Raw genomic sequence first — 17776 nt, 5'->3', positions numbered from 1 at the left:
ACTCCAGGCGAGCCGGGAGGAGACCCTCTTCTCTGGGGGACGACTTTTGTTCGGTTGCCGGCTTCTTTCTGGCGAATTGCGCAGCTTTCCAAGCTCTGTTCCCGGAGCGCACGGGAATCCGCCGAGGCGCTGCGCGCAGGCCCTTTTTTTCTTTTGAGGTCCGCTTTCTTTGTAACTTTACGCCGCGGCTGCTCGGGTTACTTTTGTAATTTCCCGCCCCCGCCCGCTGGCGGTCCTGGAGTCGCTCGGGGCCGCGGCCCGGGGGATGCAACGTGGACCGCGCGGGGCTGCCGGCCGCACCGCCGCCGCGCCTCGCCGCCCGCTGCGCTAGAGCCGCGTCCCGCCGGCAGCCCGGGGGCCGGCGCTCGGTCCGGGGCTCCCGCTACTGCAGGGAGCCCGAGCCCCAGGGAGTCTCGGGAGCCGACGGAGGGCTTGTTAGACCCCGACTTCTTTCAGGCCGCGCAGGTTTTGTCTCCCAGCACTCCCCGCTCCGCGGACCCTGGTCCGCGCGCTCTCGGCGCCCGCGATGGGGAGACGGCGGCGGCTGTGTCTCCAGCCCTACTTCGTGTGGCTGGGCTGCGTGGCGCTCTGGGCGCAGGGCACGGCTGGCCAGCCCCAGCCTCCACCGCCCAAGCCGCCCCGGCCCCAGCCGCCGCCGCAACAGGTCCGGCCCGCGGCGGCGGGCTCTGAAGGCGGGTTCGCTGTGCCCGAGTACCGCGAGGAGGGCGCCGCCGCGGCCAGCCGCGTCCGCAGGCGAGGACAGCAGGACGTGCTCCGCGGGTAGGTGGGCAGGAGGTCGGGGGGGGACCGACCTACGCTGGCAGCTTTCCATCCCACCCCGCCCTGAAACTAGTTCTGGCGGCTAGACCCGGGGCCCCCTCCACCAGAATCCAGAGGACTCCCAGGAGCGCCTCCCCCTTGTCCTCCGCAGCTCAGCCGGCAAAAAGCCCTCCCTCGGGGGTTGGGTCGAAGGCCCCGGGTGCGGAGGGTAGAGCGCAGGCTCTGCCTGCGGTGCGGGAGCAGGTTCCCAGTGTCGGGCGGAGGGCGGGCTTGAGTCCGCTCCGCTGCGGGGCTGGTGGAGCCTGCCTGCTCCCCCCCCGTCGGGCGCGCAGCTCTTGAGCCTTTTGTTTGAGAACGATTGCGGGGCTTACGGTTCGCTCTAATCATCAAACTCCAGCGCTTCACCTTCCGACGCGCGTTCCTTGACACGTCGGGGCCAGAGTGGATTAAGAAGGGACGGATTTGGGGACGAGGGCAGGGATTTTTGAAACAGAGTGTTCCCTTTGTTCTCTGCATCCGGAGGCTAGAGTAGTAGGAAATTATATGTTTCCATGTTTCTTTTCGCCCTTTAAAAACGCAGTAAGGGAGGGCAGATGAAAAGTAAGGTTTAGACGTTTCCGACCCTCCCCCATTCCAGCCCATTTACTTCCATGCCTGTGCACCGGAGCCCCAAGAATTTGAAGTGCAGTTTTGGTTTGTTTGTTGTCCCGAAATCTTTTCGCTCAGGGTTTTTGCTTGGGAAAACCGCTAGTGTGTTACCATACAACTTCCCTACGTGTGTGTGTGACCTCGCTTGTCCATCGCAGGCCCAACGTGTGCGGATCCAGGTTCCACTCCTACTGTTGCCCGGGATGGAAGACGCTTCCTGGAGGAAACCAATGCATTGTCCGTGAGTGCTTGATTGGGATCCCAGCTTGGGCAGCGCGCTTGACCCCATGTCGGGGCCGAGTTTTGGATTCAGTTGTCCCGGGCACAGAGTTGCCTTTAGAATCCAGTGGCCACAAAGCAGTGATAGTTAGGGACGTGGCCCCATTTGAGTGTTGGGGAAGAAGCAGCCGGTTTACATCAGTTTCGACTTCGCTTCTAGACTCTGTTGAAGGGCAATAATGATAAAGGTTTCGAAGATACTTGGAAGTTTTATCTTTCTGTGTCTATTAATACAAACTGAAGGGGGGAGTACAGCAATTCCCTAGATAACTCAAAACCACTTTTTCCTAAAGGAGTCCAGATAAGACCACAATGTGATTATGTAAATTATCTGGCTTTTGACTGTATGAGGTTTAGGCCTTTTGAAGATCAAGCTTTCTTAGGCCTTTGTACAAAACCACTTTATTATCTCTGGTTTCATCTCAACAGCCACATAACGTAGATAGGAAAGGAACTCCCATAGGGAGTTACAGTTGACCCAGGTCAACAAAATTTTTTTAAAAGAACTCTTCCCAAATGGCTTGACCTTTATTTTTTTTTTTAAGATATTTAAATTTAGGATTTACAGGCCCCACATCCCATAGTGTACTGTAGATTTCCAAAGTGTGAGGCTTAGAGTTTCCAAAGTTCTGCATCTCTGACCTTCAAAGTTTTATTCTTTTATTTAGTTTCCAAATTGTGTACCTAGCTCTCCCAGGTTCTAACTGGAGAAGTCATTAGTTACTAGCCTCATAGTGATGGACCGTGGGATGTCTTATTTCACATGCCTGTGAATCCCGTGAGTTGAAGTGTGACCAGCCTTCTCCTGTGTATTTATCTAGCAGTCACATTTGTCTTTTCGGGAGGAGAGCCAGGTATCATAGACAGCACATTCATTTTGAGCCATTCTTGACTTTAGATTGACCTTCATATTCTCCAGGGAAAAGATAATTATGCAACTGTGAACAGAGAAAAAGGGCAAGCCACACTAGCCAAGGGATAATAAGGATGTAGTGGCATTTCCGACTCTATATTTATTGGTTTTGTGGGTTTGAGATAGACCCTTCATGTTATTTCGTTGCAGCTTTTAAAAAGGAATGAAGTCTCATGTGTTGTGAAGAGTGTTTCTTATAATTTTTTCTACCCTAAAATCCCACAATTTCCAGTAGGGAGGCAAAAATGGGAAAAAAAATGTGTGAAGTGATTCATGAATATTTTAAATAAATCCTCTGATGATAAGCCTTTATTAAAAAGAAAGAAAGGGTATTGCATTCTTTTTTCCCCAACACAGAAATCATCGATTGTGAGGCATATATGGAAGGTGTATTTACTCTTTCAGGCCAGTAGGGCATTACTTTGCCTGCTTTAAATTTAACATGGTTCCTAGAATCCTGTAACAGCTAATGTCACTCACCACACACCTGCCATACTAGCTGGGATGACTTAGGCACTGCGGAAAGTCTGACTCACTGAATGTAATGAATGGGACTGCCATTATTGAGTTGGAGAGCAGCCGAGAAGAAGGGATCAGTTTATGGTATGTGTTGAAAATCTGTAAAGTCAGATTTTATTGGATCGGTATGGAATGGGAATTCCAGAGAACAGAGCCTTCCAGAATATTTGAAGTAGAAATATATATGTACATGTATGTGTGTGTGTGTATATATACATATATATATATCCCTCTGAGTGTCTGCTTTAAATACTTATAGTTTTTCAGTAACATTGTGCTCTTTACTTGTTTAGAAGAACAGCTTTGGAAATCTCAGAGCAACAGTGACGATTGTAGCCTGCATTTCTACTACTTGAAATATTTGGGTACCTATGAAATACATTGGAAATTACATGCATCATAAATCTCTAAAAAGCATAAATTTTGAAGTTATCTTTGTATCTCCAAGAAATATATATATATATATCACGCACTTAGAGTTACCTACAAAAATATTAGCATATTAAAAAAGTAATTCAAATACCCAAGAGTATAAAATAGAGGAAGAATGTAATGCTTTTTTATTCTCTTGTATGGATCGCACATAAATTTTGAATTTTAGTATTTTCTGTTAAATTTCGTAGTGCAATTATTTTTGACATTTAAAATGATAATATATGGAGGTAATAACCAAATTGAAAGCATTATCAAGTCAAAATCAAGAATTTTCATTCTAGGATTTCCTGGTGATAATAAGTTAATTAGATTTATTGAATTTCCACCATTTAGCAAAAGGCAAAGCTCTGAGGCAACTTACAAAGAGAGAGAAGTAAAATACAAACCGAATATGAGGACCAAAGATTAATTATTTCATTTATACATCAGCATTCTTTCTTGATAGAAGGATATTAAAAATGATTACCTTCTAGAATTTTAATCTGTTTGGTGTTGACCAGGCTTCATGAAGAGGTGAAGATAATAAAAGAAAAATGTATTTCTCAAGCTACTGGAAACCTAATGCATTTTGATTTGAGTTTCTGTGTTTGTTGTTAGTGTTCTTAGCTGTGGCCTGCAAAGATCATTGAAGTACTTCTGAACTTGCAAATATTTGTTTCCAAAAAAAATGGAATTGACTTTCTCACTTTTCATTTGTTTCTTCCTAAACTTGTTAGAACTTGAAGCCGTGGGAAAGTTTATTAATTTATTTGTGAAATTTTGCTATGAAATGCATTTTGGTCAGTGGAATGGGAAAGGGTTGGCCTGAAATCAGAGCATTTGAACCTAAAAAGACCTCAGATTACTCCCACGATAATCCCTTTGTTTTATTTTACCAAGAAGAAAACAAAACCCAGAGAAGCTGTGTGGTCTTTTTGTAAGTTTGTAATGGGGCCATGGCACAGCAGGAACTGAGCATCAGACTTTTCTCGTCCTATGTGCCCTTCACTGTGCTGCGCATCTACTCCCAGCATCAGAGAAACCCTAACACCCATGTCTTCCTTCCCTCTCCGTGGTCTTCTCGGTCTCATGGTTTCCATGATGGTAGGGCGGACAAGTAGTTAGGTGAGGCATCTTATAGTTGGAGATGAGTGTGAGGAGAAAGGGCCCGCACACTCTCGCTTCTCACAGGCTCACAGGCATTGAGCTCACACCTGTGCTCATGACTGGGATCTGTTGTCTGAGGATGACCAGTCTCCAGCCGTGAGTCCTTCCTTGGGTTTAGCACCTGGGTAGGGGTACCTTGTAGATCACCTAAGCCTCGACTAAATGGCAGCCTGCTGCGGGTGAGGGAGCTTTGAAATAAAACAGTATTTTAGTGGACATGTGTCACTGGAACATTATTCGTGATCTGAAACTGTAGCACGTTTTAAAAATTAGTAGTCAACTCCATGGCAGGAACCATGTTCTTACCTACAACTAGTTTTCTATCTTCACACTAGGATCTATGACATTTTTATTTATAAGGAGTGCTAATGGAGATGCTGGTCATATTACATGGATGTCAAATGGCAGTTTGGGGAAGAAAAACAATGACTGAGTTAGCTCACTTCTGTGTGTTTTTTTGTTTTTTGTTTTTTTAAGATTTTATTTATCTGAGAGAGTGAGCGAGTGAGAGAGAGAATGAGCAGAGGGAGGACCAGAGGGAGAGCGAGAAGCAGACTCCCTGCTGAGCAGGGAGCCAGATGCAGGACTCCGGGATCATGACCTAAGCTGAAGGCAGATGCTTAGCCTACTGAGCCACTCAGGCACCCTGAGTTAGCTTACTTCTATACAGCACGCCCTTTACATTATTGGGGGTCTCCAATCTCTTTGAAAATTGTGAGACCCCTGTCTAGCAAAAGACACGTGCACATTTACATGATGTTCATAGCTAGTTTGAGAATGTTCCCAGACCCTCCTCTTGTCCTCATGGATCCAGGCATGGAGCATTAAAGCACATAGGCTTTGTGCACAAATAAGGAATTCAGTTGTGGGTATAGAGATGAATCTCTCAGCTCTTAAATGAACTGACTCTAAATATGGGAGAGACTTCCCATTTGAAGGCACTCTGCTAATGATTTTGAGGATCCATGGTATGTGCTGTGTCAGTGAGCCTAACATTCTTTGCTGTGATGACCCTCATACCTTGGAGGTCACAGCTGCAGGAGGCTTTGAGTCTCCTTCCATCAAAATGTCGCAGCAGCTTTTCTGACCAGCAGGAATAGGCTAGGTTGTGGTGATAGCATGGGAGAAGAAAGGCTGGAGGAAGGAGAGAGGGATTTATTAAGGAAAACAAAGATTGATGATGGGGCAGGTCAGATACCAGCTGGGAAGGAATGTGCATGGAACCCCTGGGGCTTGGCCAACTGGTTAGGGCTTGGAGTCTCTGGCTCAGCCCATTTTATATTTTCTATGTCTTGTGAAGGCCTTTTCCACAGTGGGCTATGTTTTCTGAAGGTATGCAGGACCTCTGGGTTTCCTCAATCCTTCCAGCTTCCTATGACCCAGGCTGTCATCTTGTGGTAAATTCTGTGTATAAACACTCTGCCTTGAATGGAAAACATGACCTGTATTGATAGGAGAGTTAAAGGATTATGGAACTTGAAGTAGTTTCATTTGTTTGCACATTATCATAAGGATATTTGTGAGACTTAGTCTCATGTCTACAATGGGTAATTTTGCTGCATATCTGAAATCAGACAGTACTTATGCTGTATTTTTTGTCTTAGTTTTTCAGGTTTATTGTTGTTGACTGTAGCTTTCTTGTTTTGTAAACTGTGGTTTATTACCTAATTATTCCTTCACTTTCCTATTGTGCTTCCTACAGCAATTTGTAGAAATAGTTGTGGAGATGGATTTTGTTCGCGTCCTAACATGTGTACTTGTTCCAGCGGCCAAATATCACCAACCTGTGGATCAAAATCAAGTATGTTTCTTAGAGGTGACCTTACTTACTGCATTGTTCTGAAGCTTGTGAATAAATACCAAATGTCCTTTTCAACAAGGATATGCATCGATGATTATTTTCCTATCATTAACTAGATCTGCATTAATTTTTGGAGTAAAAATCTTCAGTGACTTAATTGTTGCCACCAACAACTAAAGGGGAGTGATTTTTTATTAAGCAGAATGGTTTAATTCTGGTCCAGAAGCTATGTCTCTCTGCAGTAAAAGTGCCCGGATTCAGTGGAAAAGAAATTCTTTGTGAATAAGAACTGTAACTTACTGGGTTTTTATTCTGTGCCAGATACTGTTTTATGTTTTTGACTATAGCATTTTATTTTATCTTCACATGAAAACTATGAGGTACTATTATTATCCCATTTTATAGAGAAAGGAGTTTGGCACGTGTGAATTTAGTAACTTGCCCAGGGTAACATAGATTTAAATCCATGTATTCTGATGCCTAAACCTATAGGCTCCAACCCTAGGCTCTATTTATTGCCTTTGCATAATCCTGTAGTCCATGTCCTGTTTTGTGGGTGAACTAAAGGAGAAAGATAAGAGGATTGGGTTGACAATGAATATTATATACTGACCAGATGCTTAACATATATTAACTCACTTTGCTTTACACGTATTAACTCTCAGCGGTCCTATAAGATCACAATGGTGGACTAGAATTGTGTTATTCATGACCCAATTCAGGATTGTCAGGTCTTCAAGATTAATCTTTTAGGCCAGTGTTTAAGATAATATTATAACAAGGTGGAAGCAGATACTGTTTATTTAATTGTTCAGTAATTAAATAAAATTTTAAATCTGCCTCAAGCCAGAGTGACGTTGTTTTATTTTTAACATTTATCTCTCCAAATTTTCTCTCAGAAGAGGTAGTAGAGAATGTGTCTTACTCAGAAATGGAAGATTCAAGACTTAAATGACCAATGTCATTGCCTTCTGATGAAACTTCTGTGTAAAAACTTCTAGTTTCATTTTCTCTGAAAATAATGTGTCATTTTCTCAGTGTTTTAAAGTTCTCCGTCACAATTCATCCAGGCTTTCTTGACCACCCCGATTAGCAGATTTCCTCCAGTGCTTTCAGGAACCTTTCTGGTTTGACTGCCTGGAAGATATTCTTTTTTTTTTTTTTTTTTTAAAGATTTTATTTACTTATTTGAGAGAGAATGAGAGAGAGCACATGAGAGGGGGGAGGGTCAGAGGGAGAAGCAGACTCCCTGCCGAGCAGGGAGCCGGATGCGGGACTCGATCCAGGGACTCCAGAACCATGATCTGAGCCGAAGGCAGTCGCTTAACCAACTGAGCCACCCAGGCGCCCTGCCTGGAAGATATTCTTACCCATATTTTCATTAATCCATTGTCTTAGTTTACTCATATGTGCCTTCAGGAAAAAAAAATCCTGGAGAAATTTTACAGTTCAACTTCTTAATCCTCCTCCTGAGCAGCTAAATATTCACTGGCCTAACCCTCAGTTTATGGTATATAATTTCATAGGGAATCCCTGAATTGCCATGGCCTTGGGTAGTACTCCCTTTTCATCAGGAATGTTTCTCTTTTCCAGTCCTTATCCTGTTCCACTCCCCCAAGGCATTTAGCACCATTATTTGCCCTCTTTATGAAATACTCTTTTCCCTCCACTTGTGCAGTATCTGTGGCCACAGCGTTTCTTTTCTTGATTATTATTTTTTAGTTTCCTGTCTGTATCTTCTTCATTAGACTTCAACTCAGGGTTTGGGGTTCTCAACAGTCTGGCCTCCCTGGGTGAACTCATTTGCATATATGCTTCAACTACTACCAATACGTTGCTAACTCACAGTAATTGTCTCCAGAATAGATCCCTCCATTGAGCCTCCTATTCACAGGTTCCATTTCCTAGTCTACATCTCCACTGGAATGCACATAGTACACGTCTGAAACTTGATAGCAGGGAATTTGATTCGTTGTTGCCCACAGTCTACTTCTTCCAGTTTCTCTTGCTTCAGCAAATGCCATTGCCCTCTACCCAATGTCTAAGCAACTGTTTCTCTTTCTCTTTACTTTCTTCCTCCTTCTCTCATGTCAACTCTTTTAACAAGACCTGTGGGTTCTGTTGGAAAACATATCTCAAATGCATCTTCTCCTTTCCATCACCACTGATACCCTGTGGTTCAGCTCCCCTCATCTCTTACCCGGAGTGTTGTAGTAACTCCCAATGGCTTCTCTGGCTTACACTCTTGCCCTCTTCAGATCTGTTCTCTGCAAAGAAGCTACAGGCATCCTTTAAAAATACAAATTGCATCACTTTACTCTCTTAAACCCTTTCAATAACTTCTTTTGCATTTGGGATATAATGCCAACCCTTCCATGGCCTGGGAGACCCTGCATTATCTGGCTGGCCTCTCGATGCGTCTCTAAGATCTTTTCTTCCCAGCCTGACTCTTTATAATCATGTGACTCTTTCAGTTCTTCAAATAGAGGAAACTCTCCACCATCTGAGGGTCTTTTTCAATTTGGTGGTTCCTCTCCCTGTGAGGTTCCTCTCAGGTACTTCTCACGCCTGGCTCATTCTCTTCCTTCAGAACTCTTCCTAAGTGTCACATCAGAATGGTCTTGTCTCCCTCCTGTCTATGTTCCTCCTTGGTTCCAGGCTATTCTCCTTTACAACACAATTTCCTCTGGAGAACTTGTCACAATCTCTAATGGCCTTGTAGTGTTTGTTTATTTGTGTTTTGTCTGTCTCTCTATGGGAATGTTAGCTCCATGAAGGTGGATACTAAGTCTTCCGTTATAGCAGGGTGCTGAGCCCATAGGGCGGGCAGACACTCAGCCCCTGCATCCTGAATGGATACACAAGTGCCTCCCACCTCCTAGAAACTATGCTACCAGTTGCCACATACTGATTTCTTTGAACGCTGAAAGTGTAATCTATTTTAAATGCCTACAGAATAACATTGTAACAGACACGTGCATGTGTGCACTTACACAAATAAGTATATATGTGGGTCATAACATTTCTGTCGAATATATTTGTCATTGAATTGGAGATTTAGTATAGTCTAATAACTCACAGATACTAAAATTTCAGTGATTAATAGTTTTATATTTTGTTGCTGTTGTTCATTGCAGTTCAGCAGTGCAACGTTAGGTGCATGAATGGAGGAACCTGTGCGGATGACCATTGCCAGTGTCAGAAGGGATATATCGGAACTTACTGTGGACAACGTAAGGAATATTGGAATGGACTTCATTTATTAGAAATTATTTGATTTACTGGGTTTTTCATACTAACTCAAAACTGAAGGACCTGTAAAGCCTATGATCATTAAAAAAAATAACTTGATGTAGTAAGCCATACCTTACAGCTAAATTTCTAATTTTTATCATAGGAGATTTTTTTTCTCTTTTAAGATTTTTGTATTTTAGAGTGTTGATGTTGAATCCCACTAGTACTTCCTCAGATTTGACCCATATCACAAGTTAATATTTACTCACTTTTTAAAAAAAAATCTTGCTCCATGAAACATGAATACCTTCCTGAAGACATGGTAAAGATTGTTGTGATTTCACTCTCTTTAGGATATCCCAAATTAACCCAAGGAGAGCCAATCTTTTAAATTGTCTTTTGCTCATATATATTTAATTATGTAATGAAACAGTGCAGCACTCTGAAATGATTTTTAAAACATCATATTTCATTGTGAAAGAGGGAGCTTTAATTCAGTTAATAAGGTCTCCTCTTCACTTACTAGAGAATATTCTGTGCTAATTAAGAAATAACTTTTTAACAAGGATTTGGGGATGATCGCTCTTGGATTATGACATATCACTGGAGAACACTGGAGGTTTGGGTTTCCCAAATTGTGGGACTCTTTCAAGAATTGCCGTATTTTTAAGTGTGGATGAGTAGAAGGACTTGACATTAAAGACCGTTGAATCATAAATAGTAACAAAGTGCCTTCTCATTTCATTTGGATTTCAGGGTCTAGATTCACTGCTAATCTTCAGGGTCTCCCTAAGAACTTCTTGTCAACCTTTTTAACATACAAAGACCAAGTAGTAGGTGTGCAAGAACATCTACCTTGTTTTAAGCTAATCTTATTTTTGTTGGAATTTTAAAAACTGGAAAAAAAAATGGTTTTCAGTATGCATAAAGCATAAAATTAACTATTTTAACCATTTTTACATGTCCAGTTACGTGGCATTAAGTATATTCACATTGTTGTGTAATCATCACTGCCATCCATCTCCAGAACTTTTTTGAGTTGCAAAACTGAAACTCTGCCCGGTAAACACTGACTCCCCATTTCTCCCTCACCCAGCTCCTGGCAACCACCATTCTACTTTCTCTCTCTATGAATATGACTGCTCTAGCCACCTCAGACAAGTGGAATCATACAGCATATGTCCTTTTGTGATGAGTTTATTTTTACTTAGCATAATGTGTTCATGGCTCATCCATGTTAGAGCATATTTTAGAATTTCCTTCCTTTTTAAAGCTGCATAATATTCCATTTTGTGTACATACCATAATTTGTTTTTATCTGTTTACATGAATGGACACTTGAGGTGCTGTCACCTTTTTTTTTTATTAAAGATTTTATTTATTTATTTGACGAGAGAGAGAGAGCACAAGCATGCACGGAGGGAGAGGGAGAGGGAGAAGCAGACTCCCCACTGAGCAGGAAGCTGGACGTGGGGCTCGATTCTAGGACCCTGGGATCATGACCTGAGCCGAAGGCGGACGCTTAACCCACTGAGCCACCCAGGCACCCCGAGGTGCTGCCACCTTTTGGCTTTTGTGAATATGGATGCACAGCCATCCATTTGGGTCCCTGCTTTCAGTTCTTTTGAGTACCATACCCAGAAGTAGAATTGCTAGATCATGTGCTAATTCTGTTTTTAATTTTAAGAGCTGCCTTACTGTTTTCCTCAGTGGCCACCCCATTTTACATTCCTAGTAGCAGTGTACAGGGGTTCTAAGTTCTCCACATTCTCACCAACGCTTACTTCCATTTTGTTTGTTGGTTTTTGTGTGTGTGAGTGAGGTAGCCATCCTAATGGATGTGAAGTGGTATCTTCTTGTGGTGGTGGTTCTTAGTAAGATTGCCTTCAGGTATTAGGGTAATACAGCTTTCCCTTTATAAATGCTATGGAGTTTTCTTTTAAAATAATTGAAAATAAGTAGGTGAATCAATTTAAAGAAACATACATTGTTCAGGTTAGGAGTCAGCCACCTTTTTCTGTAAAGGCCAGATAATATTTTAGACTTAGTGGTTTCTGTCACGACCACTTGGCTCTTCTATTACAGTGCAAAAGTGACCATAAACCATATGTAAATGAAAGAACTTGGCTGGGTTTCAGCAGGACTTTATTTTTGGGCGCTGCAATTTGAACTTTATACCATTGCCATGTGTCACAAAAATATGATTCTTCTCTTGATTTTCCAACCATAGCAAAATGTGAAAACTGTTCCTAACTCATGGACAATACAAAAACGGGTGGTGGGCCAGATCTGACCTGTGGACCGTAGTTTACAGACCCCTGTGTAGGCAGCTTTCAGGTATGGCTATAGCTGTTAAGATAATCTGAGACTGACAAGTGTGGGAAGTGGAGTGTTAAGGAATTTGAGAGAATACCCCGCACTGAGGCCAGTTTTCTTGCAGGAATAGGAGATGCCGGTGTAGGGTGTTGGGCTAGGGTTGGCCAGGCAAGAGCAGCAAAGAGCTGAACAACAGTGTAACAGATATCGTAGCAAACTTTCTTTTTTCATGGATGATTTCTTTTCTACGTTTTCTTCAAATATTTAGGTATTTTCCTAATTTTATACAATGGACTCCAGTTTATAACCACTAAAAAACAAAAACAAAAAACAAAAAAACAAAAAAACCTGTGAGCACAATATTTATAAGGAAGCAGATTTACACCTTTTTAATACCTAAACAGACTGATTGTATTCCTCTTCTGTAGAGTTCAGTAGCAATCGAAGAAACACAATCCTTCCTGAAACTCAACCTTTTGTTGTGTAGGGAGAGAAAATCATAATTACTTTAGAATTACAGGAGGAAGAGCCTTGCCTCAACTTATCTTTCAGAGTATTTGCTCAAATCTATCATGAAACCAGCCACTGTCAGCCTGAATTCAGCTGCTGTATCTGTCTGGGGCATATCTGTGTGTATATGTATTTTCCTGAAGATTCTGCAGAAAGAGTTCCAGCTGCTGTGTCCCTTCCCTGCTCTTTGCACAGAAATGAAAGTAATGGTGCTTTTATGTTCTTCTGCCCTGTGCCAAACCATACCAATGCGCGACCCCCCCCCCCCCCCGCCACTTTTCAGCCAGGGGAAAGGAGAAAGCACTGGGTCAGAAGAGCAGCATATATGAAAATTTGTTTGCTATCTCATGAGACAAAACTATAATTGCCCAACATTTACTCAGGGTTAATAGAACATATGGTGAGCAAACAAGATGACCTAAAAGATCCCATTTTAGGTCAGTGGGAAAAGTGTTCTAGACAGAGGGAAAAGCAGATTCATAGGACCTGTGGTGGGAACAGATTTCACATGTTTTGTAGATAGTAAGAAACCCATGTGCCTAAAGAGATGAAAGGAGGTTATTGTGGGAGGTGAGTTCAGAGATGGTGGTGGACGGCCTTACCCACCAAGGAAAGAAATCAGGACTCTAAATATTATGGGGAGCCACTGAGGTAGTTTGAACAGTGGAGTGATATGATCTGATTAACTTAAAAAAACTAATCACTCTGGCTGCTACTGGATTGTAGAAAGGGTGAGAGAGAACATGAAAGGCGAGTTAACAGCTTTTTGGTGCTGGTGCATGGTGCTGGCGTAATTGAGCATGTGGGAAGTTCTAGTCTTGGACTTGTATTCAGAGGTAGAATCTATGGAAGGAAGTGTGTGCTGATGGAGTGGGTGCACTGTGGGGGTAAAAAACAGACACAAAGATCCCTGATGACAACTGGAGGATTTGGATGGAGCTCCAGAGTGAATGGTCATGTCATTTCCTGAAATGGGAAGACTGAGCAGGGCGTGGATTAGGCGGAGCTACAAACACGGGATGGGAAGAGTTTTGTTTTGGACTTGGTAGTTTAAAAAACCTGTTAGACCTCCAATTGGAAAGATATATGAGCTAAGATCTTCGGAGAGAGCTGAGGGAGATACGAACTTGGGAGCATGTAGACTGAATTTTTATATAGATAATAGGTTAATTATAGGCCTGGGTGAAGATCACTGGGAAGTTGGTGTGGAGAGTACATAGCATGGTTTTTTCTCGATTGCCTTTTGCTTTATCCCACACCAGGTGTAAGCATTTCTTTCTTCCTGGTGGTCAGCCTTCTTTCCATGGTAGAAATTTAGGCATATTCACATTTCTTTCCAACTCCAGCTGAAATGCAAATTTCCATTTCTGTTATGTTTTGTTGCAAGAAAAACTACTTCATGAAATAACTTTCATCATAACTCATTCTTAAGAAGGAAAATTACCTTTTATTTTTTTATTCTACTTTTATATGCATTGTCCACTTCTTTTGCTGTTTTTGTTCTTCATTGTAAACTTTGGACGATGGAGAAGTCTTATTTTCATACAAATACTCTGTAGAATAAAAGAGAAGGAGAATTAAAGTTTGTAGAACACTTTCAATGTGCAGCCACTGTGCACTTTGTTTTATACATCATTTTATTTAATCTTCAAGCCTCTCTCAGGAAGGATCTATTAACTCGATTTTCAGCATGGGTCTCGTGAGAGAACATGTCCGGGAAAGTGATTTCCATTTATATTTCTTACAGCTTGATGATATTGAAAGTAAATTTCTTGCATCATAATTAATTACATTAGATAAGGGCTACCTCTTTGCAGTATGTGTTTTTAGCATTTGCAGTGTTCAAGTGCCGGCCGTTGTTTCTGTGGAGTTCCACACCACTGAGACTTCTCTGACAGGTTTTTGTTTTCTTCCACATTCCTGTCCACCCCCATCTTTCTCACGCTTCTCATAACCTTTATTTCCTTTCCTTTATCCTCTGTATTTGTTCATCCAGTTTATTGCCCGGCCCATATTGCAGGACAGGGATGAGTTGCACATGCCGTGTAAGCACAAATGAAGAAGCAGAAAGGTGTGGTTTTTCCAGAGATGCACTTGTGCAGATGTACGGAGAATCCTTCCCACTTTTGAGCAAAGCCTGATATAAAGAATTTTAAAGCCCCTGGCACAGTGGTGCTTTAAGATAAAGAAGTCTTTTGTTTCAAAGCACGTTTTCGTTTTGTACTGTTAGCAGAACAGAAGCCACTTGGAAGCGTTCTGGATGAAAATAGGTAATCCAGCTCAGTATTTGTGGTAAGGAGATAGTAACACTGTTGCATTTTTAGATACCAGTTTATATATTGAGCTTCCCTTTTTCCATATGTACCTCATTTGAAGTGCACACAGATGTGCTTTGCCCCCTCACTTGGCTTTACTGTTTTAAGCTCTGTTTTTTGGGCACAAGTCATAGAATATAATCCTCTTCATCTGTGAGGACAGTGTTTATGTTCAACAAGGTGGGTGGGTTGATAGACAAGCTCTTAGTACCAGTATTTTCTCTTGGAGTAGGCATGATTCTTGGATTCAGCTGCCATCAGGAGAGTTTGTAGGAATAGTGATTTTTCAGGGAATATCCAGAATGGTCTTTAGGGAGTGGTCTTCTCTTTGTGGTTCTGGCTGCTGAGGGTGGTGCAGTGGGGGAGGGGAGCCGCTCAGGCTCAGTTCTGGCTCCCTGGCTCCCTGGGCCCACGGAGCCCGAACTGAATCCTGGTCTCCCTGGTGACAAGTGGAAAGGAGTGAAAGAGTGTATGCTGCCTGTGTTTGCCTTAAAAATTTTGATTTGGGGTTAATTTTTTAATAAAAATATTTCTTGTATTGACACAGTGAGGTTTTTTTCCTTCTTTCCTTTTATATCCTGTACATACTATGTACACATTAGTTATCTCTCTTGGTGTTTCTTTGCTGAATTGATGGTATTCCCCCTAGCCCCCACTGTTCATGTTAGTTTTTTTCCTTTTCTTATTTACCCACCCAGTCTTTTTTCTTCAGGGCGGGGGGTGCTTTTTTCTTCTCTTTGTTGCCATATCCTCTTTATTTTTCCATATCACATCCCTCCCTCTTTTCCTGTCTCTCTGCTACCTATTGTCTGCCGCCTTTTTCCTACATTTCCCCATATTTAATTTCTTACCTGCGAAGATTGATTATGGGGGTAATAGAACTAAAATAACGAATTGGATAGTTATATTCTGACAGTATGAGCATTTGAGCCAGCCAATCCTTGTGATTTTGTTTAAAAGAAAAAAAAAATTTACCAGATGTGTACGTAACAATGTGATTTACATGAATTGTGTAGGCTTTTGTCTCAATATACATTATGTATATTTATTTAAATGCCTTCTGTAAGCTGTAGATTGTGTTTCAGAGGGAAGATCCATTATGGGCTGCATTTCCACACTATATTGTACAGATGACCTTTGAGCAACACAGGGCCTAGGGGTGCCAGCCCTCCACGCAGTTGAATATCTGTGTATAACTTTTGAATCCCCAGAAACCTAGCTACTAATAGTTTGTTTGGAAGCCTTACTGATAATATAAACTGTGGATTAATAGATTTTTTTTAATGTTATATGTATCATATACTGTATTCTTAAAGTAAGCTAGAGAAAAGAAAATGTGATTAAGGAGCCTAAGAAAGAGAAAATACACTTACAGCACTGTACTGTGTTTATCGGAAAGAATCTGCTTATGAGTGGACCAGCATAGTTCAAACCTGGTGATGTTCAGCGGTCACCTGTACTTGGAGATGGACTATATAATGAGCTTCTTGTTGTGTTTGTGTGCAGCTGTCTGTGAAAATGGGTGTCAGAATGGTGGACGCTGTATCGGACCTAACCGCTGTGCTTGTGTTTATGGATTCACTGGTCCACAGTGCGAAAGAGGTAAGAAAAGAGAAATGAGAACCTCCCTTTGGAGAAGTCTCTTTTGTTCTAAAAACATATAATTTTTGGTTATCCAAAGAAAATTCTTCTAATGAAATTATATTTTTATTCGTCTTTGATGATGTCTATAACTCGAACGGTAAGATTACGAGACCTAACTAACAACAGCTGAAGAGTGTCAGTTTTCTCCACCAGAGTGATCTCATTTCAGGAGGCCCGTGGAAGTTCTGTTGGGCAGGAGAAAAGGAGTGGATGCTCAGCAGGCATCCAGCATTGTCTACTTTACCCATGTAAATGGTCAGTCAAGCCAATATAAAACCAATTGACCATGATATGAGTAGCACTTAAACTCATGATCGGTAGACTGCTGGAAATCTCCAGTGTCGGTGTGCTAAATGGACTATTAATGGTGTCCTGGAAGCAAATGGTGGCCAGTGGCATATCAAAGATGGTTAATCTTAAAAAATGTGATAACTATTTAACACTGAACCGTATGAGTAAAAATAAGGTGAAACTGAAAGCAATATTACATAATCACTCATGATGACATACATCCTCAATTTATTTTCCCAGGGCTTGGCATAGCATCTAAACTTGTACAGCGCTTTCTTTGTTGCAAAACATTAGAGTGTATGAAGCTATTATGTTACAATATTACAGATAAGTAGTGGTGATGGTTTATATATGTAAAGAGGTTTTAAATTGCAAAGAAACCTTGTATCTAAAAAATTATACTCATTACCCTGACAAGAACTTCATCCTAATATTTGGGTTAAATCCTGAGAAGAAATAGAGAAATTAGAATTCTACTTAAAGTTTGAAAAGTAAGATGTATGAAGCCTTTTAACATACACTGGTATGTATATATACCTCGTGATATTTAAATTATTCCTAAGGTAACTGAGATTTCTTGGGACTGCAATACATTCCACAAATGACAGAGTTTATGGTTATACTTAGGGCAAATTTAAATGTCTTTACCAGATGCTTTTATTTTCGACAGAAAAATTGATTGTGAAATGTTAGCATAAAAAGGTAAGTTGTTGAGAATGGAATAACACAAATTTCCTGCATAATGTTAAGTTTATTTAAATACTACAGAATGAAAAATATTTCAATTTAAAATTTCAAACATCATTATAATTGGTGGAGATGATGTTCATTTTTCTGGAAGTCACGTAACCTTTGTAGTTCTCTCGTCCTGAAGCAGATTTCAAGGTCAATTCCTAATTGGCAAAGGACCTGGTCAGTTTCAAGTTAGAGGCTTCCAGGCATTAC

The 17776-nt window shown here is 41.6% G+C and overlaps 1 protein-coding gene across 1 annotated transcript in view; it reads left to right on the top strand.

Moving 5' to 3' along the window:
* Window positions 1-526: 526 nt before the first annotated feature.
* The window catches only part of FBN2 (fibrillin 2), a 261369-nt gene continuing 244119 nt past the window's right edge, over window positions 527-17776 (top strand). Inside the window, exons 1-5 of the mRNA XM_035014042.1 lie at window positions 527-780; window positions 1587-1669; window positions 6423-6521; window positions 9659-9754; window positions 16403-16498. Coding sequence (XP_034869933.1) covers window positions 527-780; window positions 1587-1669; window positions 6423-6521; window positions 9659-9754; window positions 16403-16498 — 628 coding nt within the window. The remainder of the gene's footprint in view (window positions 781-1586; window positions 1670-6422; window positions 6522-9658; window positions 9755-16402; window positions 16499-17776) is intronic.

The sequence above is a fragment of the Mirounga leonina genome, unplaced genomic scaffold, assembly GCF_011800145.1.
Source record: "Mirounga leonina isolate KUSES-001 unplaced genomic scaffold, KU_Mleo_1.0 Mir_168, whole genome shotgun sequence".
Lineage (NCBI taxonomy): Eukaryota > Metazoa > Chordata > Mammalia > Carnivora > Phocidae > Mirounga > Mirounga leonina.
This window is presented reverse-complemented; position numbering and strand designations above follow the sequence as displayed.